Source organism: Lissotriton helveticus, chromosome 4_1 (assembly GCF_964261635.1).
Source record: "Lissotriton helveticus chromosome 4_1, aLisHel1.1, whole genome shotgun sequence".
In the NCBI taxonomy this organism is placed as follows: Eukaryota; Metazoa; Chordata; class Amphibia; order Caudata; family Salamandridae; genus Lissotriton; species Lissotriton helveticus.
In genome coordinates this window covers 711938330-711961648 of record NC_136063.1, presented here as the reverse complement: position 1 = coordinate 711961648, position 23319 = coordinate 711938330, and the positions used below count along the sequence as shown (strand labels likewise).

Here is a 23319-nt window from a genome sequence, read left to right as displayed (position 1 = left end):
TTGCATCATATGCTGTAAGGTTCGTATTATGACACATGGTTTTGTGGCTTCACATGAGCGAACGGATAGCCAGTAGGAGAGGAGGGAAGACAAATGCAATCCTAAGCATATAACTTGTCTGACATTGAAGATGTCCAAATAAAAAAGTGCAGGGAGCAGCGCCGGGCAAACTCCAAGATGAAGGTTGGTTAGTGAAGTCTGCTAAATCCCTACTGTATGTCTCATTGGATGATGACTATGACTATTCAGAACAATTGTAGACGTCTGGCCTACACCCGCTGGCAGGGCTGGTGAACCTGCATAATCAATCACAATGCAGAGAAGCAATAACACTACTCTGGAAATATGCATAGGTAAACTACTGAAAGCAATGGCAAACATACTCTCAGCAGCTATGAACATCAGTGGTAGGAAAGGGAAGAGGGTCAGTAACAGACCAAGCAGAATGGTAGCCCCATTGCCTTAATACAAATGGGCCCATGAAAAGCCTCTGTATGACAGCAAACTGCATGAAATAGGTCCAGCACAGGAGCACATTGGTGTGGATAATTTTTACATCATCCCATATGTGATCTGGATATTCCTGAATAGGCAGGACTACCTTATATTCTCACTTCTTTCTATACTGGTGCAAATGTTCACTGATAAGTGCCTCAGACAACCAGAGTGGGAAAAATAAAAGGTGCAATAAAATATGGCACCGCACTCCACATTGACAAAAGCGTAATTCAAAAGTGGAGAGGGTTCTAAATCTGTTATGCCCCATAACTCATAATGTGTCTGCTACATTGAAAGAGGAAAGAGCACTGATGTGCTACCTAGAAGCCTAAATAAAAAGTTAAACAACTAGTGGCTTTTCAGCTATACTCTGTGGTACATTGGTAGAAACAGACACAATATTTTAGAATATTTGAGAAACGCTAGATAATGGGCATCACAAGAATCCAAAGTTGCTGAGGGTAGCCGAAAGTGGAAACCTGAAGAGATAGGTGGAATTTCTTACAAAACAGGCAAAACTTGATCTGAAAGGGCACCTTTATTGTATTGTATTACAGGATTTATATAGCACTTACTACACCCACATGGGGCATTGAAGTGCTTGTTTACATTAGTAGCATGCTGCATCATAAACGGTGTGTGGTTGGAAGGATGTTATTTTTGTTTTGAGGCTATATGGAAAGTGTTTCCATGTTTATGTGATGACCAGCGAGGTGTGGTTATCGTGTTATGGGAGTGTGTTGGATGATGATGTGTAAGAGACATGCATGTAGTTTGTTTTCAGCATGCTGGTAGCTTTGAACAGCTATGCAGGTCCCTTTATGGTACTTCATGTGATATAGTCTGCTTAGCTGGTATACTGCACTGGGTTGTCCAATCTGAGATTTTGTGTATAGTTGTGATCCTGAGCTGGCATTGTTGGAGGGAGAGAAAAGTGAAGAGATCTGTTGGGATGAACATTTTTATTGTCATTCAATATCTGAGGGTCTATGTGAATTGTAAAGAAACAGCCAGATTGTATAGATATTTAGGACCTGCATTAAACTGACTATAATAAAGTCCTCCTAAATTGTTCAATAATATGTGACAGATCTCTACAGTTATTCCATGCCTCTTCATTTGGTGATGTTTGGCTGTACAGTGCTGGTGATGGACAACCCTCATAGGAGATATGTATTTTGTGAATTTGTACTATAGTTTACTTAGGTATAAGTTGCAATTGGTTGCTAACCGCTGCATATTATGGGTTTTGTATTACTGTGACCCATAACTATTAAATATGGAAGAACCTTAATACATAATGCTACATCGAACCCTAGGTCAGCCCTTTTTTTGCTTACCTGTGTAATGAAAGATGTTAGTTGATTGAGTTATTTGCAATTCATAGGCTGTAAGCTGAGTATTGCTCTGAGGATGCAACTGCTTTCTGGGCTCTCTTGAGCTGTATATACTCAGGGGTGCTTCTAATGCTGGCTGGATGTGAGTTCCAGAGCTTGGCAGGTTGTAAAGAGAAAGCAGTGCCTCCTACGGAATTCTTATGGTAATGGCATGATAAGTGGTACAGGCCTGGAATGCAGTGTTCTGTTTGATTTGTATTGCTTGATTTGAACTTGTAGGTATAGTGGTCCTTTTCCTTGCAAGGCTCTGTGGACGATGCAGAGTGCCTTGAACAGTACCCTTCTCGCTGTAGGTAGCCAGTGGAGCGAGTGCAGAGCTAGAGTTATGCATTCTCTTATGTGATGGCTGAGAAGAAGCCTGACAGCAGCATTTTGGATGGGCTCTATTTTTCAAATAATGGATGGGGATGCGCAAAGGTATAGACTGATGGCATAATCAAGCTTGAAGATTATAAATGTGAGGATGGCTTGCAGTTTACCTTTGTATGCAAGGTATGGGAAGATCAGGTGTAGTGTTTTCATTGTGTAAAACGCACTCATTTTTAGAATGTGGTATCAAGGATCGATCTGAATCCATGGATATTTCTAGGTTTCTAACTTCTCTTGATGTTGTCGGAGGGGCTTCAAGTTCCTTAGGCCATGTGGCGGCCGTCTGGTAGTTTTACCATTGTCCACATGGTATAATCTCTGTCTTTTAAGTACTGAGCTTTATATGGCTTTCATCATCCATGTGTTTTAAGTACGAAGGCAGTCATCGAGTTTTAAATTGTCGAGGTGTTTGGGGCTATCCATTAAAACAATTATTTGGGTGTTATCGACATAGTTGTTACAGGTGATGTTCTCTGATTTAATCAGATTTGGTAAGGGGTTTAGGTAAATGTTGAATAATAGAGAGTATATTATGGACCCCTTGGGAACATCATAATGTGTGAGGAGGTGATGAGAAAAAATGTAGGGAGACTACACTTTTTCTGTGCATGAGATAAGAAGCAATCCATTTTAAAGCATTTTCACAGATTCCAATGTTGTGAAGTCTTTGCAGCAGCGTGTGGTGGTGGGCAGTGTCAAATGCAGCTAATAAACCCAGAAGCAATAAGGCAATATTTTGTCCAATGTGAGTTTTATATCATCCCAGATGGATATGATGGCTGACTCTCTGTGCCTCTGCCTGGTCTGAAACTGGACTATTAGTCTGACAGTAAGCCATAATGTTCAGTTAAGTTAGAAAGTTAAGTAAACATGCTTTCTCAAAAATATTTCTTAAGAATTGTTTATTTGATATGGGCATGTAGTTTGCTGGATCAGATAGGTGGAGGTTTTTCTTTTTGAGGAAAGGTCTAATGTAGGTGGTTTTGAGCTCAGGGGGGAATGATCCTAGTTTCAGAGACCTCTCCTGCACAGGTTGAGTAAAGCATATATTTAAAGACTCTTAGAGGGGTTACGTCTGAAGGTGAGCCTGATGGTCTGGCTGCAAAGATAATATTGAAGAAATCTTTTTGTGATAGGATTCTGAAAATATGCAATGATGGATGGTTCCTTCTGTAGTGCTTAGGTCATGCATTGTTGTGGTGTGGTCCGTGTTTTCCTTAAGATAATTTTCAATCTTTGTACCTTTTTAGATTCATTAATTGGCGAATGGGTCACAGAAGTCTTGTGATCATGGTGTTTCTGTGTTTAGGCACTCTGAATTGCAGTGTACTTCAGTTATGGGCCTGGAGTAATTATGTCTTTTTTGTGGTTCTAATGGCTCTTTTGTGGACATTGTTATACTGCCATAGCTACTTTAGTCTGTTTCATCTCCAGATTTTCTCCATTTGCATTCTACTGTTTGTGTTTTCATTTTTTGAAGCTGCCATCAACCTTTGTGGTGGTCTTTTTGTAGTCAACTTTGGACGTGGTTTGTTTTGGTATCTGTTTGTCCAGTGTAGTGGCAATCCAGCTGTAGAAGGTGTGTTTGTCTTTTGGGCCGCATGTTTATTTGAGGTTTTTCAAGGTAGGTGTTGAGTTGACGGATGGCTAGCTTTTTCCATCATCTGTATGAGCGTTTGTTATTGTTGGTTTTTGTTGTCTTCAAAGTGTTGTTACTGATAGTGAGTAGATATTGAAGTTGTTGATGTTGTGGTTGCTCCAGTTTATGGGAGTTGTCTGTAACTGTGGCTTCTCCTGAGGGTCACATATGACATCTAGCATATGTCCTGCACAATCAGTTGGGCCAGAAACGATCTGTTGTAGGTTGAAGAATTCAAGGTTGGTTTTGATAGCTGTGGTTAGATTCTTCTTATCAAACCATATTTCGAGGTCTTACGGAATATATCGGTTGGGTGGTCCAGATGGATGTTGGTTACTGTATCAAGTAGGAGATTGTTCAATTAAATGTCCTCAGACACAGAGACAGAAGGAGAGAACAACATAACAGAGATCTTTAAACTTGACATTGCTGTGTGATGGTCTATTTATTAAGAAGAAGGAATAGGTACCTGTTGATGTAGGGTGACATCTTATCATCAACGATTCACAGCCACCCATGGTGGGATTTTCAATGATTGTTATTTGTAGCCATGTTTATGGATGACAGTTAGGCCTCTCCAATTTTGCCAACATGATTGTTTTTAATGATGTGAAAATCAGGAGAGACAGCTTCATAGCATGTGGGTACCGAAACTTCACTCAGCCATGTTTATGTAGTGAAGGTGAGGTGTTGTTTCCGAGGGCAATTCAAAGATGTTAAATTCATTTTTGTTCATGGATCTTGCATTGAAGAATAGGCATTTTAGTTGTGGTGTTTCATTCTTCCTGTCCTGTAATAAGGGTGGTGGTGAATAGGGTATTTTGATGTGGCTGGCTTGGTGGTGAATTGTGCTTGTCGCTTTTACGTGGAGGTGAAAGGGAGGTTGTTTGGTTAGAGAAATGTGGACGTTGAGAGATATGTATGTGTGGGTGGTGGGTAATGGTGTGGTAACTTCTGTGTTGTCTGTAGATTTGTGTAGAGTTTGGAGGGTTGTTGTGGGAAGCCATTTTGCACAAACAGTTCCTAAATTACCATAGAGAGGTGAAGTTTTGGACTCAATAGGTTAAATTACTTTTATATGGATTCCTATAGAGCCCAGACAGATAGACATGTGGCCATTACTGAGTGGTTATTGTTGTTAACTATTAATTTGACAATAATTACTGATTCAGGTCACTGACCACAGCTGCTCTCCTCCTCTGTGTTTGGTTGAAAGTGTGAGTAGACAGTTGCACCCTCCAGAACATTCTATTGCCCCATCCTATCAACTAATCCTCTATAGAGTCTGTTTCTGGGGATGTGGATTTGCCCACCTGCTAGTGCTGGCAGGAAGTTACAATCTGCTTACAAAAATATGTCAGGTATACAAGAGAGCGTTCTGTGTATACACGGACCCCACAATTCGACTTTCTTTAATCCTAAAACTAGCCTGTAACTTAATAATTACTCTGGCAATATATCCCTAGGAAATATTTACTGTCTACTCTTAAGTATACTCCCATTGAGATGGAAGATTCTGTTGCCTCCATGCTCCCCAAAAGCAGGCACATTCATCTCAATGTCCCTTGCCCAATTCAATAGCGTGAGGTATACATTTCCATACCAGCACAATCTTGTGCCAACATTACACTTGAATTGAATTTAGGAGCCTATACCAGCAGTAACCACTTCATCCTAATCCCTGCTGATCAAGTCCTTAGGGTGGGTATAGAAGAGGTCTCCAGTGGCATCACATATATCATAATAATCTGCTACTATACATCTAAAGGATCATTGCCAGGTAGTTATATGAGGTGGTAAGATGACTATGGTACACTAGGTATTTCTTTTACATAAAGCAGGCGCAACCGAGATTGTGTAATTTCAACATGCATTCACATGTTCCAAACAATGCACGTGAAAGCTGTAGCCCACAAAGCCCAAATATTCTGCTTATCATTGTAGCCTCTGAGGTTAACAGTAATGCATCATATCATCAGTATGAGAACGTAGCAAAGTGCTACCAAGCCATATACCCAGCCCTGTGCTGTGAATGTACACTGGAAGATATTTGCATGTGAGGTACACAGGATGCTGTTGCCCACTCTTGCCTCCATAGTCTTCGTCTCCATCATGAGCGCGCCTATATTTTCTCTGCCATACAACACAGCAAATTACATTTGCCCAAGGCATTTTTTTTTCATTTGATGAACAAAGGGAATAAATTTAAGAAAGATGAAAGGGTAAAAGAAAAAAAAGTCCGACCTGACAATACTGTGGATAAAAAAGACACTAAGATGAAAAAAATGATAATAGTGTCATGGATTCACGTATGGAGGAGGGTTTGGATGGAAACTAAGGCTGGGTTGTACGTCAAAACTCACCATCTCAAAACCACTTCTTTTCATCCGCCTGCAGGACTTGAGGTAAGTGCGTATGCGTTTCCTGGCGCGCTCCTGGTACTCAGGGAACTGCCGCCTGCATGAGTCAATGATAGCCTGGATCTTTTCTTTGGGCTGCTTAGAGATTGGGACCATGCGGTCCAAGTTTTCATCTACAAACAGCCTGACAAACATCTGCGGGCAAGAGGGAGACAGAGGAGAAGGGATTGGAGGGACTGCTCTCGTCTCTTTCTCACTTCCCCTCCTGATCCCTGCCACAGAAAGTGTCTCCTGTGCATGCCCGGAAGGACTTTTATTGGGGAATTTGTAGCCCATCAAATTCTTCTAATAAGGGCGTACTGTTAGGGACTGATAAGAGAGGCAGAAAAAAAAATGTGTTTGCTTCGTGGATTACAAAATAAACCAATGGTTTGCTGTAAAAATAATATTATATTGGAATTAGGTGCACTGTATTTGGTATTCACTACTGAATCAGGTTATTCAGAATATGATATTTTTTCTTTTACACCATGCACATTTACAAAAGACTTGATTCAGTACAGAAAAAAAGCTGGGGTTGAACTGGCAATGCATTATGCAATTCATTCCATCATCAGGGTATGTCTGCAAACATTCACAACCCTTCTTAGATGGGGTATGAAGCTGGCACCAGCCCTCACTATCCACCATCAATCACTGCCGAGCTTGTGGGTGAGAGCGTTGTATACTTTAGAGCCCTTGGGTGAATTATTGAAATCAATAAGGCTTTTAAACCTTTGGAAAGGCTGGTAAATAACAATGTGAATTGAAAATGGGAAGCAGAGGCACTGCACTTCGGCAAATGCAGACCGACTCACATTAAAAGCCTTCAAGCGTTCGGTCTCGACCCCATCGCCTTCGTTAAGTCTGTCACTGTCATCAGGCTCATCATGGTCGTCGTCATCATCATCGCCTCGATTTAAGGACAGGTCTTCTACACCTTCGCCAACGCTCTCATTCTTGCCTGAATCATAGCTCGACAAACTGTGTGCGGGAGACTGTGGAAAGGGAAAAGATGGAGATCATCTTCCAAATAAATATTACATCCCCTGGTACCATAGAAGACACTTTCTCACTAACTGAGTAAATATGGGTTATTTTTGTGATCATATACATTACAATGACATAATAAACAGGGTGTGCAATGATAATAGATCTCTCATGTGACACTGATTGATTCTACCAATGCTTTTCCCCCCAGATGACCACATCATGTGTATTATATGGTTTTTCTTTTGGTTTAAGAAATATCATGCAAAGTTGGCCACAAAAGTGCATGCACAAGCTTGGCAGCCATCTTTGAATGATTTTCTTATACCAAATGAAAAAAACATTACAAGATGGCCACTGTGCATGTTTTAAATCTATTCAAAGGTGGCTACCCGCTGATACAGTGGAAGGGCGCGGTGACAGTGTGAGGGAATAGGAGGGCAAGTGGTGTCAGAGGGGCTAATATTTACAAAGTCAGCAGGAGCATGGAGGAGGAGAGGATCAGAGAGTACCACAGAGAGGGAGAGAAAATAGTCCATCATCCACTGCGATGCAAAGTTGTGACATCAGCATCGGAAGGATACCGTTAATCCAATCAAAACAGTGAGACCAAAATGGTCCTTGGTCAGGACTAACACAAGAATTGGGAGGAAGTCATTGCATCAGGAGCAAGAAACTGAGAGGGGTAAGAAAGCTCTAAATCATGAACATCAGGCAGACACAAAGCCCACTCTAAGTCCATTTTTGATACAATGGTTTTGTTTTTTAACAGTCAGCTGTAGGCCAAACTAAAAATGAGCACACACACTGCTTAATATTGTTAAAACATTCTAAGTAAGTTCAGAGCTCCTTTCCTGGATTGTTTAAAAGCAAAATGAGCAAACACTGCTTTGCACAGTTGACAAATTCTAGATAAAAATCATTTCAGAGTTATTTTCCCTTGCCGTATATGCAAAAAATGATGAAATAATTTAATGAACTCATTTTCTGATGTTTAAGATTCATCCCAGTTTCAATTACAAACTTTTATTATTATTTTCAAAACAGTATTTTCATGAAAGCAAATGACAAAAAAGGACAGGAACAGCTTTAACAATCATGCTGCAGAAAGATCCATCTTTTTGTGAGTGCTAATGTGGTCAATACAGGGCCAGGGTATTTATCTGATGATTATACTAACTTTGTATTATGGCTTTTGTGATTTCTCAGAGTTGCCACTTACTACACGTAAAGTCACTGCAGATTTTTCAAAAACAGCTTCTTCAGTCCTACCATATTATTCACAGGAGAGGCTCGCAACCTCGCCCCATTCCCATTGAAGAATGCTCTCCCAACTAACTCTCCCTAGAGCTGTCAGTTAGTCAGAAAGGATGTTTATTTAGATCTTGTACATTAAACAATCTAAAACCACACAAGAGTCAGTCATCATAAAAACATACATGTACAATAACTTATCATATAATTCATAAATAACATAATTGTCTTAATAATGTATGTATGAATAAAACCTCATCCTACACTTTTATAGCAAACACAAATATTTCCTCTGAAAAAAAGTTACAAATCTATTTTAAAAGGACAGACTTCTAATAATCCAATAATAACCTTTTGATGGCAACCATAAATCTCCCTAATGCACAAGTCACATCTTAATACCGCATATCAGTTAAAAGTGCTGCTGCTTGCACACAGTTCCTGTTTTCTGTATTTTTAAAAATGTTGCCTTAAGATGGTTTTCCGAAGGGTCTCCTAGAGCTCTACATACATTCAAGCCTGATGCGCTGGCTTTGCCAGTGCTTCTTCTAGGTAGACCATTATGGCAATGACTAATATTTTACAAGCAATTGATTGGTTAAGAGGGGTCCCGCCCCCATCATGTGATAATGGATTGCATTGAACGATTTGAGGTTGCTTCTACAACAACACACTCATTTATAAAGCTACAAGAGCTGGATAGCTAGGGAAAATACGGACATTAATGATTTCACCTTTGGCCGCCATTCTCAAAGCAAACACTGTCACTTTAAGAGGTGCAGGGCTGGCGCATGCCACAGTGGGTCCTATAAATTGAGGTCGGTTGTCTCTACCTCTGGTGGAATTGCCACAGCAAATTTATGACAGAGCACAGGCTGGTGGTCTGATTGTTTCACCCCATTCTGGGCCTCCTTGGCTGAAGATGGGGCCGGGTGCAAGTGTAACTGGTCCTCTCATAATTCGATGGCAACTGTGTGCTCCCATATAATGATCAGCCAATTGAAAGTTATAACTCTCTAGCTCAGGCTTATGATTTTGCTATAATATGAAGGGCATTTAATAGGAGCGACCTGCTAGAATAGTGGCAGAACTTCAAGATTCTCCTAGATATGTGAACTTTGACAGCAGAAACTTTATGCTACTTTTTTAATCTACAAAACCTTCTTTTCTACTACACCAACTGACCACTATATTTAATGTAACATATATTTACTATTCTTAACCGATATTAGTTTGTGGGGTACGTATAAGTGAAATTAAGAGCAGGAAATATATATTTACCTTACAATAAAGAGCTAAGTTGACAGTTGATGTAATATTATTTCTATGCTATAAATCACATGTGACATACTACCCTACAACCTTCTGTTACATGCCCATGAATCTTTGGGCACACTGATGTATATGATGTTCCAGTACCCAAAACGAGCCAAACCAAGGCTTCGTTTAGTTTCAATACGTGCTTGGTTTGAAGGAAATGAAGGATCCTCCTTAACAGTGAGGGCTGGGAGTGAACATTTGATGTCCTCAGCATTCTCTCCATCTTTTATTGCTGCAGCACGTTTCGCCCTAAGTGGGAGGGGTATGCCCAGACGTGGGCCCCTTGCACCCTGTGTCACTGGATTCAAGCTAGCCTGGCTGATGAGGGGTGAATCATTGAAACCAGTCCCAGGATGTTTGTTTCCGGGTCTGTGAGGACCCGGCTTGGCAGTTTGGGCTAAACTGTTCCCATGAGGAGCATGGTCAAGACTGATTTGCATATGGCTGGGTCTAAACTGGGAGGCATAGTGAGTAAACAAATGTTGGATTTAACCCAGATCTCTTGACTAGGGGTGAATGTTTGATTTACTTAGCATTCCGAATATCATTTGATGCTGTAGCACTTTTCACCCTAAGTGGTATGGGTATGCCCATATGTGGGTCCCGTGCTCTTTGTGTCACTGGAGTCAAGCTAGCCTAGCTGATGAGAGTTAAAACCTTGAAACCGGTCTCAGGATGCCTGTTTCCGGTCCAATGAGGACCCGGATTGGCAGTTCGGGCGGGACTCTTCCGATGAGGAGCAGGGTCAAGACTAATTCGCATATGGCTGGGTCTAAACTGGGGTAGAGTAGTGATAAAAAAACAATGGATTTAACCCAGATCATTTGATTGGGGTGAATATTTGATTTATACAGAATTCTCTTCATCATTTGTTGCTTTAGCAAGCTTATCTGTGAGGCAAAAGTGAGGTACACGTTTAAGATTATAACTTGTCTATTTACTTACTGATTGGTGAAACTCCTGCCAAAAGTATTTCAGCTTGGTACCCAATTACACAGAGGAAGGTTTTTCATCCATTGTTTATATGTCTAAGGCATTTGGTGATCGTTGGGTGACTAATAAGTTGTTCTTCAGGCCGATGGGAATAAGAGTATCATCCATTCTCATTGGAAATTGGCTTGCTACTTAGCACCTGCCTAAGAGGAAGCATTCACATGTTGAACAATGACGATGACCGAGATAAGCCTTATAGCTTGACGCAAGTTACTATAAGATGTAATGAAACTGCAATTCAAAAAGATACCTGTTGACTCCAATTACACAGCAATAATGGCATCCATTTCAAAGCCATATTGGTACCATCTGACCAATCTTCAAATAGTTTAAGGTAATGGTGTGGTCCACCACATGATAAGCTTTCACGAGGTACAATATTATGTGGGTGAATTGTTTGTCTTCATAAAGGGTAATGAGGAGTTCTTCACTAAATGTGGCAAGAGGGGTTTTGACAACCCTAGGTGGCCTAAATGCAAAAGGGCGGTCATAAAATATGGTGATCTGTTCAGTGTGTCAACAAAGTTGTTTCTCAGCAGTACAAGGTTCTAACGGTAAACTGGGGCTTTGATTTTTTAAACTATGTTTATTACCTTTTCCTTTAGAAAGGGTTTGAATGATTTAATTATGTCCGACTCCACTTCAGGAGCCGTGGAGGCAGTAGATGTCAAATCCGGATGAGCCAGGAAGGCTTCTCAGATTTTTGTAATTTTTGATTCCACGAAAAGCAACAGATCTTCGCAGTGCTGTTGAGTAGCAATGAGGTTATTTGTAATCTCAGATGGGTAGGTTAATTCTCTGAAAATACTAAAAGTTTTCTTTGTCTAGTTTAATGCTTCATTGATGTATCTAGCCAAAAAACGTTTTTTCTAATCTGATGGCCTTACAGTACGGTTTGCAATGCATTTTGCCTTCTTCTCATACGACCATGTTATTCTGATTTAGACATTTGTATATTCGGTCCAATGCACACTGTGCAATAGGATCAAAGCTGTACCTCACTGCCAGTGCCTGAGCAAGCCCAAACAGATAAGGACTTGCTTGTGTTACTGCTCAGAGGGCACCTAGCCTAGCAGTTCACAGTCACACTGGGCTTTAGAGACTAGAGCAAGCCCAAAGCTGATATACATATTGCTGGTCTCTGGCTGAAGCGGCATAGTAAGTGAAAAACAATGGACTAGAATGTGACACAAGCAATTGCCAAATGGCTGAGAATTTTGCACGCATTCCACTCATCACTTTTGTGTATTGCTTCTTTCAAGGTTGGCCAAACCTTAGCTGAAACACTTATTTCTGGCTTTCATACTATTTTATTTGTTTTTACTTTATCTGATGCGACGTCCATTTACTTTTAATTGCCTCAACATCTGTAAAGGTATTATTGTCAGATGCAAAAGAGTTTTAATTATCCTTATAATCACCCCTCCTCATATTATTACACTGCTTCTGTGTATTGGATTACATTGTTGCATTACTATCTGTAAGCACAAGCAGGCCAAGGTTGCTCATTATAATCTAGGGGCAATGTATCGTCATCCATCCTCTCTTTAATTATGGTTCGTTCTCTAGTCATTTCCTGAAAAGAATAGGGTGTTGAATTTCTCAGAAATGCCTCACATACTGACAATCACACTTATATTATTCTTCTCCGCGATTCTTATTCACAATACCTTCGAAGGTCACAAAGGGCGAGTTTAACGTGATGATTTACCTTTGTCTACAAGTGAAGATGACTTTGCAGACAGTCATTAAAAGTTTTCTTCCATATCTTTCCTCTTAAAAAGGTCAATGTTAGAGCGCCGAAGACACTTCTCACCATTAATACTTTCCATGTTTTTGTTTTGCAATTTGTATGACTCGTCATTTGTTTCCACATTTCCTGTCACTGGGCACTTGGTATACCATTTTGACATGCCAAGGTTACTAAGGCGGTATGTTTCTTTGTGTATATTGTGCAGGATAATGAAGGTGGTTTGACAAGAAGGCCATTTGTACTCGGAAAATGAGCTAGAAACCAAGAGCAAGCTATCCAAACCAGATATTACACAAATCAACTGTATATTTCCGGGTCTTTCTTAAAATAACACAAATTGACACATGGCTTATGAAAATGTTACTTTCTCCATGTAGTAAGTTCCTTGTAAAACTGGGCTTTTGAATAGCTGCGGTGTTATCGTTAAATGCTGACCATAGAGGCAAAAGAGCGGCAGAAATTGTGGTAGGATAGACATATTTGATTATTAAATAAAACATGGCGGGCATGGTGTAAAAATGATCTAACCTCCTGATAAGAGAGCCTGAAAGTGCACAATGTATGTACCATACACAACTAGAGTGAAAATGCACAAACTAGACAAAAAGTACCATGTAGACCTACAGCACTGCATGAAAATGTACTATTCTACAGGTTTGGGGAAGGAAGCGGGGTAGAGCTTTTTGGTATGCAACTCTACCCTCATCCCAGCACTGAGGAGACCATATGACCTCTAACTCCCTTGGCCTCCAACTGAAGGCCCCACCAAACATATATCTTTTTTAGTTCACTACACACTCCATTGACATTATTCACCTACTGATGGTGAGGGGCAATTTGAGGTACAGTGTTTATCCTGGCGCAGTGTGCGCACAGGGAGGTATATTTTGTCCCAAAACTTTTAAGAAAAAAAACAATCGATCTCTTAAACGTTTTTTATCTCTTTGGACCAGGTGCAAGGCTTTTGGAGAGAGACTGATATTGTAATCTTCACCAAAAACGGGAAATATTCCACACCCTGATCTTGGCCAATAGACTATCTTCAGTAATTTCAGATTTGGTCAATGAGAGTCAGCACAACTTCAGACTGGGACATGATACGACCACACAAGTCAATAGGGCCATCCCCGCTTTGGAGGCTGCTTCAGCGGATGGAGCCGTAGTCGGGATGATAATGCTTGATGCCGAAAAGGCATTTGACCAGGTCTCCATCACTTTTTGTGGGCAACATTGGGCACTTTGGGAATCAGCCCACAGTTTATATCTTGGGTTCCGCAACTCTATGAAGGTCTGAAGCGTAGGGTTCTCTGCTCTGTTATTCTTTGGGACCCTGTAGCTATCACCAGAGGCACTCGACAGGGGTGCCCTCTTTCACCTCAGTTTTTCGCTCTCTATATTGAGCCTTATGTACAAGCTCTCAAACTGGCAGGGGCTATTCCTTCTCTGCACAGATACATCGCCTCGAACTCAAAGTCCCCGCTTATGCAGATGATTTGGCTATTTCAACTCCCACTCCGGCTGCTGTCCTATTGGTGGTGGATATGATAGCAAGTGAAATCACTTCTGTTTCGGGATATAAGCTGAATCTTGATGAAACTCAGGTCTTGGCAAATGTTTCTGCTCTTGCCCAAGACAAGTGCTGGGTGAAATCGGCAACATACTTGGAAGTTGAATTGTCATTACGGATGGAGGAGGTCCTCGGATATAATTTTGGCAAAATCTTTAAACAGTCAGTCAAAGTTTTTAGTAAATGGAATTGACTGTATCTGGGATTGATTGGGAGGTATATCCTCATTAAAATGAGTATTCTACCTCAAAACCTTTATCTTTTTAGGTGTATACATCTCTATCTCCATAAGGTCTTCCTTAGCAAAATCGAGGCATGCGGGCAAACATTTATCTGGAGCTATAAGAAACTCGGTCTAGTTTACAGTTTCTTCAATTACCTAGGGGCAGGGGTTCCTTTACTAGTTTTACGGGTCTACTATCTGGCTGCTTTCACAATACAATTGACTTCGGGCATTGGTAGGGAACCATGGTCTCTGAGACGGCGTTCCCGGATGACCTGCCCTGTGGGGAGGCTTTTGTGTCCTAGACAGGCATTATTGACACTGTGTATTTTAAGAGCATTAGGTTTAAGAAACTGAAGGTGGTTCACTTGATTTGGACGGATCTCAGAAAGATTTTCCCTGACTTCACTCTTTATAATAGATATACATCTTGGGTATAATCCTAATATGACTCGGTTTGCTCATCATAGTTTTCTTGAGTCATGGGAGGACTCTAAACTCCTTATACTGGGGCAACTACAGGAGTGTGGCATATTCCTATCCTACAAGATTTTGCAGCAATGGTTTTCCCTTCCTCTGATAGGATTCTTCGTGTATCTTCCGGTATGACATTCTTTAGTCAGTCTTCAGACTGGCGATATTTGCTGTGCTCAGAATAATTTTCTTGACTTCCTAATGAGAAACCCTTAAAATGAGGTATCAGCTTGGCTTATAAAATGATCTCCTTCGCAGAGATTAAGAGTAGGGCAGATACATTTCAACTTAGGGCTGACAAGTGGAGTAGGCAGCTCGGAGTAAGTGTGACTCTGGAGGACATCAGGTACACTAATTCTCTTGCAGAGAGTGTTCTTAACGTCTATCAGCTTAAAGTACTTCACATAAAATGTATTAATGGTTTCTACTACACGCCTTACTCTCTTCTCGCTATGAAGCTGGAACAAGGTGGGAAATGCTTCCGGAAGCCGCACATATTTTCGATGGTCGTCCGTCTATAAACAGCTACTGGCAGACAATCATGGGGAGCCTTAATCAGATCTTTCATGTCAATGTTGTTTGGAAGCCTAAGTGAATAATATTAGGACATTCTCCTTCTATTCCACCAAATCTCACAGGGATATCTTTTTTGCCGTCTCCCTTTGATGATTGATGCTTACTCGACATTGTTTTCTAAGGGAGGCTCCTAGCCCTATACTTTGGTAACACAAATTGAATACGTATTTCCTTGAGATGGCGGTATTAGGTAATGACAAATGTAGAACAAGCCTCAAGAGGATTTAGGACCCTCTGAAGGGATAGTTGAGCTGAGTATGGGCTGGTTATCATAACTAGTTACTGCTAAAAAGGCAACTACTCTCATTGTTAATGGTCATCCATGACACACTCAGCACTTTATGTTTCAGCTTTGTCTGTTCTCCCCCGGGTGGTGCATTGTTCTTTTCCCCCTTTAAGCTCTTTGAGATCAATGTGGCTTATGTTATTTGGTACATTTTGATTTTGCTGCTGTCAAGTGACTCCAATAAAAAAACAAAAGGCATTCTTCATACAAGAAAATGCTTGCAAGACATGAATTTTTCTTTCACTGAGCTTTCCTAATGCAGGAAGCTGGGAATGGAAAAGTTTGCTCAGACAGAAGAAACCCAACAACACAGACTGGCTTGCTCCACTTGCACCATCACAAATATATTTGTTTTTTCAGTGAGGATATGAGTGACGATGAGGGAAGCCGGAGTGGCTAGTCTGTGTGTGAGTGCAATTTACTTCTCTACCTACACAATGTTGCATAGAGTATGGAATGTAAAGGTTTTGCTGCATCTGCAGGCAGAGGCTAAAAAATGCTGAATACACACACAAACACACACACCTGTGCCATTACCGCTATTTTTGCCTTCAAGGTTTCCTCTATTTTTGCTTGTTGGTAACAGTGTTTGGAGCCTTTGTTCAAACGGGGCCCCTCAAATTAGAAAGTGTTGCCTCTCAGGGTCACCCTATTGCTAAGCCCTGCGAGGGAAGACCTTGAGCTGGTTTACACCCCCCACGTGCACACAAGGTGAGAGCCCCTCTTGATCCCTCTGAATTGCAGTAACCTATTCATATTGTTGGGGTAAATGTTCCACCCAGCGGAGTAGTCTACTGATCTCCTCTTGTCAATGACATAGAGATGCCTGAAGCCAAAGAGGGCACCTTCAAGTTTTAAAACATTTTTTTTTTAAAATGAAATGTAATGTTGCATGAACACTTCCTGAACATTGCAACAAATGTGTACGATCAAAGCTTCGTGAGCATTGCTGGTATAGCTGTCATTTGGGTTAGTCATTCGTATCTGCAAGCATATACAATTTTGTTTTTGCGAATCCATAACCTTCTGGAGCATGTACCTTGTCATCTGCATAAGGGAAGATGACTAAACCAGGCTCTGGCCTGAGTAGGGAAACTCTTACAAAGCCTTACTGGTTGGACATTGGAGCATGTGAGATGCACTGGCTTTGCCTAGCAGTGGGCTGCCATCCACAACCAGCCTACTGCACTACTTTTGGATCTAATGCTACATGGATGCTCCTGCTGTTGGGGATTTCTGAATGTTGAGCTGAGTAATGACACTGCCTTTTGGCTCTAAGAAGCATGAAGGCCCTGCTAATGCTCTCCTGGCCAACCCTGTTGCTGATCTTGTGACAGCCCACAGCCAGCCCAGTGACTCCATGCCCTGATGCCCTCTTTTTACCCCTCACTAAGACTGGAAGGTAAACCCTTGTACTGCAAATGCAGGACTCAGCCCAGTGAGTACAATGCTCTCCGCACCAATTTTGCAATGTTCTGTTGTTTACACTGCATGTGATGTGGTCCTAACTATCTAGCTGAAGTGAGATATGTCCTTGTGCTCTGAGATGAGTCCTTTTGACTTTTGGGCGTGCACAATTTGCTTGCTTGTGGCTCTGACTGTATATGCCACCTTTCACACCGAACATGGTAACCCATATGTGAGGAGTAGTTGACTCAGAGCGTATAGGGCCACAAGTCAGTGTGACAGCCTTCTTCAAGGTGACCAACTACCATTAATTCTGATCAATGAGGTTACCTGACCTCCCTGGTTAAAGTCAACACAAACTTGACCTTTGGGACGCTCCTTTGTAGTCATCATTCAAACTACTGCTTGATTTATAATTGTGTTTTTCTTTGTTACCATACTGTTTTAGATGTTCACAAACTTTAGAATCATGAAACTTAACTGTTACCAACTTACTACAAAGTGTTTGGGCGGGAAAGTAGTATCTTATTGGGAGGAAACGTTGAAACTTTGAAAATCACAAAAAGTATTCTGTGAGTAAGCACGTCTTAGTCTGAGAATTATATAAGTTCTTCCAGTTAAGATCAGGTGCCCTTCCTCTGAGATCATTGACAGGTAGGTGGAGGAGTTCCTCCACCTCTTGCTGCCCAGCCTGTGGTGTAGCAAACGAAAGTATAGGCCACTTTCTATTTTTGTGCAAAGCTTACACCACCCCGAGAAAAGTCTGGTTAGTCCCTGTCTGTAGAAACTTAGGGACATCTAGGGGTGTCGAGGCACTACGAATACTTTGTACCTCCACCGACATGCCTGTTGTCCTAGCAACAGCAAAGTACTTGGGGTGGGCATGGTCTATTAGACGGAGGGCAATTCTCACTAAAGCAAATTGATTGGAGTACTTTTTGTGGTTTCTGTGCAATCATGCATCAAAGTTTTTTGATTATTGTCTATGTCTGCACAATTGTTTTAAAATTTGTTTTAAAATGTATTGTATAATTAGGGTACAATCTTTTAAATGATGTATTTTAAATGTATGTTTGTGCTTTTATGAGTATAACTCTCGAATAAAGCTTTGATGATGATGATAAGTATACCAATATAAGTTTGGAGTAATACACACAGCTATTTTGTATTTATTTTTTGCAGTGTTTTATATAGCGCGAACTAGACCCGTAGGTATCAGAGCACTTGACATGAGTACCAGTAACGTACAGACAGACACATTCATTTTTGTTAGGCATGGGGAGATTTAAGTGATTTGCCCAGAATCACAGAATGTTTAGCGTTCCTGCCAAGAGACGAGCCTGGTTCCCCAGCTCCGAGGTCGACCGCCCTAGCCGTTTGGCCACATTCTCTCCCCAGCTATGCATAGAAAACGCTTTGCAAATTATATATATATATATTCAAATGCATTTCATATTTAAGGAATGCTTTAGACACACTTTTCATTAACAATTTGTTGTTACTACGGAAGCAAGTGCCCTTGCATAATTTTTAGATGCAGACATAGTTTGCCCCTTCATTTACACCCAAATAATAAATCATACATAGTGCTTAAACAGCTGTTTATTAATCCTGTTTTGGGGGATGGAAATTTGGATGCCGAGGTGCCAGACTTTCAAATTTCCTCTTCATTGATGTACATAAGAAATAGTTGATAATGGCATGGTGCTAACTTGCATTATAAATAAGTCATCGTTGTGTATGGGATTTCATTTGTATGCATTTGTGGTATATTACACAGCATTGTCTGATAAAATCAGCCATAAAATGGAACAATCTACACTGTATTGGAATCGAAGGTGCTCTACTACAAGGTTCAGGGTATGCATGGGCAAGGATGGACATTACACCAGGCAAATTGGAACTGGAAATGACTTGAAATAAGGCTGCGCCCTTGCCCCCACCCTTTTTATGTTGTAGCTCACAGATCTTCCCACCTTTCTAATGGGACAAAGTCCTTACCCCTAAATTAGCTACTCTGCAGGTCGACTCGTGTGTTACTGTATGCTGAGGATCTGATATTCTTTTATTTACTTTTTTTTTTAGATATGAGTGCAATTCCACTTGGAATATAAATGGGACAGAACTTGAGTTGGTGCATAGGTATGTATATTTATGAGTTACGATAAAATACTACCTAAGTTGGGGACCTCATATGGACATGGTTAAGGAGAAGCCTTTAGCTGCATGCAATGGATTAGAAAGCTTCAGTAATTGCTACTGTGAACTTTCAGCATTGGCTCTCCTGGAGATTTTTAATGCAAAAGTAGCATCCATTTTGTTGTATGCTTCTGCTTACTTTTCAGAAAACACCAATAATAAGCGAAATGGAACTAAAGTGACTGCAGTTGGGTGATTATTTAGCATAAGGCAGGCTGCCTCCACCCCATGAGGCTTGAGTTTGGTTTAATTAATATGGCGTTTGGGCACAGAAATCTAGACTTCAATATCGTTTGTATTTGGAAACACACCCACCCCCCAGGTTTATTGCTGAATCGACTTTGTATTGATTTCCAAAGAGTTATACATGAACAAAGGTAATCGAATAACTTCTTTAAGTGCACCAAAGAATTTGATGCTAAAAGTTTTATTGAAAGATCATTTGAAGAAAGATATAAAGAATACACGGGCATATTACCAACAACTAGCGATATTTATCGCTAAATGAGCTTAGCGATATTTTTTTATCACTACGCATCGCCAAATTTTATCGCAGAGATAACGTGCTATTAGCAACGTTTATCTAAAATGCGATAAAATATCCGGCATTAGTGGCTCAATGCGGGAATATCGCTGGAAATCCAGCGATATTCAGGCATCATCGCCAATAGGGTCTTAACCTGAATATCCACCTCCAACAACTGGACAACTGGATCACCTATTCTGGGGAGGAAATACACCAACTGAATGAGGGAAATCTGTCCCCAGACTCAGCCACACTAGACATTTTGGATAAGTTGTCCATTCGGAGACCATATATAGGTAGGTCCTCGCCAAACTCTTACACCTTGAAGCTGGTTAGTTTAAACACGAGATCTTTACACTGCCACAGCCTTGAGATATTTACACTACTACAAGATGAAGATATAGATATCTTGACCTTGACTGAGACATGGCTTGGGGAAAACTCTCTACCTGATATCATAGCCGCTGTTCCATCAGGCTTTGATATCTATTGGCACAACCGTACAGGGAATGCCCGAGGGGGAGGAGTGGCAATACTATTCAAGAAAAACTTAGCCGTAACTAAAATCCTGGCTGAATCTACTGATCTGGCTGATATGCTGGCGGTTAAAATCATGCTTGATAATTTGTGCCTCACAATTCTCACCGTATACCGCCCACCTAACGCCACCACAGGTTTCAATGACTCATTCATGGCCAACATATCCGACATTTGCTCAAGATATAAGAACGTATTAGTTACGGGAGACTTCAATTTTCACTGGGACAAGGAAAAGAAAGAGTTAACAGCCAGCTCTTTGGAAACAACTATGTCCTCTTTGGGTTTCAGGCAGCTGGTAAATGCCCCTACGCATATAAAAGGTCACATTCTGGACCTAATATGGACTACAGACCCCAAGGTGACATTAGTGAAAATCCTCCCCTGTATCTGGTCAGATCACCATTTGATCTATTGTGATATTCCTATAGATGCAAGGTCTCCACCCCTTCCACCAAAAACTAAAATGATTCGGCAGTGGAAAAATGTTGATCTACAAACATTGACCACGACACTTACGGAAATTGTCCAACCCATAGCATCTGATAAGGATATAAATCAGGAGTGTAAGGATATGATGGGCTATCTGACCAAAGCCATTGATCAGATCGCACCCGAGAAGCTCCAAAGAGCGAATAGTGGCAGAAAGGGAGCCCCCTGGTTCACATCTGCCCTGAGGGAGCATAGAAAGACCCTACGAAACATGGAGAGAAACTGGAGGAAGCAAAAAGATGTCAAGACTTGTGAACAATACAAGAAATCGTTCCGTACCTATAAAAAATGCATTCAGGACACCAAAGCCACATTCTATAAAAAACGCATAAATAAGGCGGGCAATGTCCAGAAAGAAACATTTAAAATTCTCACAGAATTAACCAAAAGAACTCAAGATACGGAAACCAATATTAGCTGCGACACCTTCCAGAAATATTTTCTGGAAAAGGTCGACATCATCCTACAAGAAATAAAAAGTACGGTGGTCGATCCCATTGAGCAACAAGCTGTCATAAAGCCGACAGGAATTCTCATGTCAAATTTCCCCCGATTGACCCATTAATTCTTGAATCCCTGATGAGAAAGACAAAGTCTGGCTCCCCAGCAGATCCATGCCCCCCAAGTGTGTTTCGCTTAGCCCGCCCCAGTCTAGAGGATCACATACTGACAATATTAAATAAATCATTAGATACCGGACGGCTTCCCACGAGCTTCAAAGAAGCACGAGTGAAACCACTACTAAAAAAAGCCGGGGCAGACACCAAAGTTCTGAAAAACTACAGGCCCATTTCCCAGCTCCCGTTCCTGTCAAAAGTGCTTGAGCAACATGTGCTGAAATCCCTGGCATCATTCTTGGAATCTAATCATCTTCTCCATGAGATGCAGGCAGGTTTCCGTGCACATCATAGCACCGAGTTAGTCATGCTCTCGGTGCTAGACGAGCTCCGAGGGATGGCTGACAGGAAAAAACCGAGCGCCCTGATATTATTAGATCTTTCAGCGGCGTTCGATACTGTCAGCCATACCCTACTTCTGGACAGGTTGTCCGGTTTTGGGGTTCGAGACTCAGCTTACCGATGGTTAGAATCGTTCCTAACTGGGAGAACACAGAGGATTCAGCTGGGAGATAGGATATCAGGAGTGGGAGACCTGACATGTGGAGTCCCCCAGGGCTCAGCATTGTCCCCACTCCTGTTCAACCTATATCTCCAACCTCTGATAAACACACTAGCTGAGATGGGCTGCCGTGTGTTTAACTATGCCGACGACACACAGCTGTTGTTGAGCATAGACAACACTACACAGGCCCAGCTACACGCACAGGAGGTGCTTAGATACACAGTCCACTGGATGTCTACGAACCTCCTAAAAATAAACCCCGAAAAAACTGAGGTGCTGATAGTTTCTTCAAATTGCTCGCCTTGGAGTGACCTGTACTGGCCTCAGGAATTGGGCCCGACCCCTAAGCCAGCTGACGCGGTCAAAAGTCTAGGCATTAAGATAGACAGCGCCCTTTCAATGGTCAGCCAGATCTCCACTGTGGTTGGAACCTGCACCGGTCTCATAAGACTGCTGCGCAAATTAGTTCCTCTCCTCTCCCAGTCAATGCTTCGCACGGTAGTCTCTGCCACCATACTATCGAGGCTTGACTACGGAAATGCGCTCTACCTGGGCCTACCTAAAACTTTAATCAACAGACTGCAGGTGGTCTTAAATGACGCGGCTAGACTCGTCTCAAACTCCCAAGAAGAGCACATGCCTCCCCGTTATTGCGTAACCTTCATTGGCTGCCAGTTGGGCAAAGGTCTGTCTTCAAAAGCCTCTGTATAGCTCACAAATCCATTTATGGGCAAGCCCCGGCGTATATTAAGGAACGGCTAGAGATGTACAGACCGGAAAGAAGTCTCAGATCCTCCGACGCCCAATTACTGGTATGTCCCCAATTCAGACTGGCCACTAAGGGCGGAAGATCTTTCTCCGTCCTACTACCCAAGCTCTGGAACGATTTGCCTGAGGCCCTCCGCAAGGATGGCAATTTACTCCGTTTCAGGAAAGCCCTAAAAACAATTTTATTCAGAGCAACGCTTAGCCCAGCTTAGCCTTACCCAGTTCCTTCGCTCCTTTCCGGCTGACTCGGTTGTTGTGTTTTGCGGTCAAAGCGCCCTGAGACCTGCAGGTGAATTGGCGCTATACAAAACAACAATAACAATAACAATAACAATAACAACCTCCCATTGGATATACAGGTTAAGAAGGGGTCTGAGCAGGCGTTAGATTTTGGCGATATTTGCGCTTAGCACAAATTATTTTATCGCTTCGCCTGCGTTGATAATAGGCGATAGCCTTGTTAGCGACTGCTTTCGGTCGCTAACAGTTTGGGTACGCCTAATTTGCATGTCATTAGCGATAAATATCGC

General features: G+C 41.6%; 1 protein-coding gene across 3 annotated transcripts in view; it reads right to left on the bottom strand.

Moving 5' to 3' along the window:
• Window positions 1–23319, bottom strand: part of NOL4 (nucleolar protein 4) — a 591044-nt gene that overhangs the window by 175447 nt on the left and 392278 nt on the right. For 2 of the 3 annotated variants that reach the window (XM_078687354.1, XM_078687355.1), the window contains exon 8: window positions 7121–7300. In XM_078687354.1, the coding sequence (XP_078543480.1) occupies window positions 7121–7300 (180 nt within the window). Of the gene's footprint in view, window positions 1–6266; window positions 6459–7120; window positions 7301–23319 lie in introns of all 3 variants that reach the window. The other variant, XM_078687353.1, reaches the window with a different exon arrangement.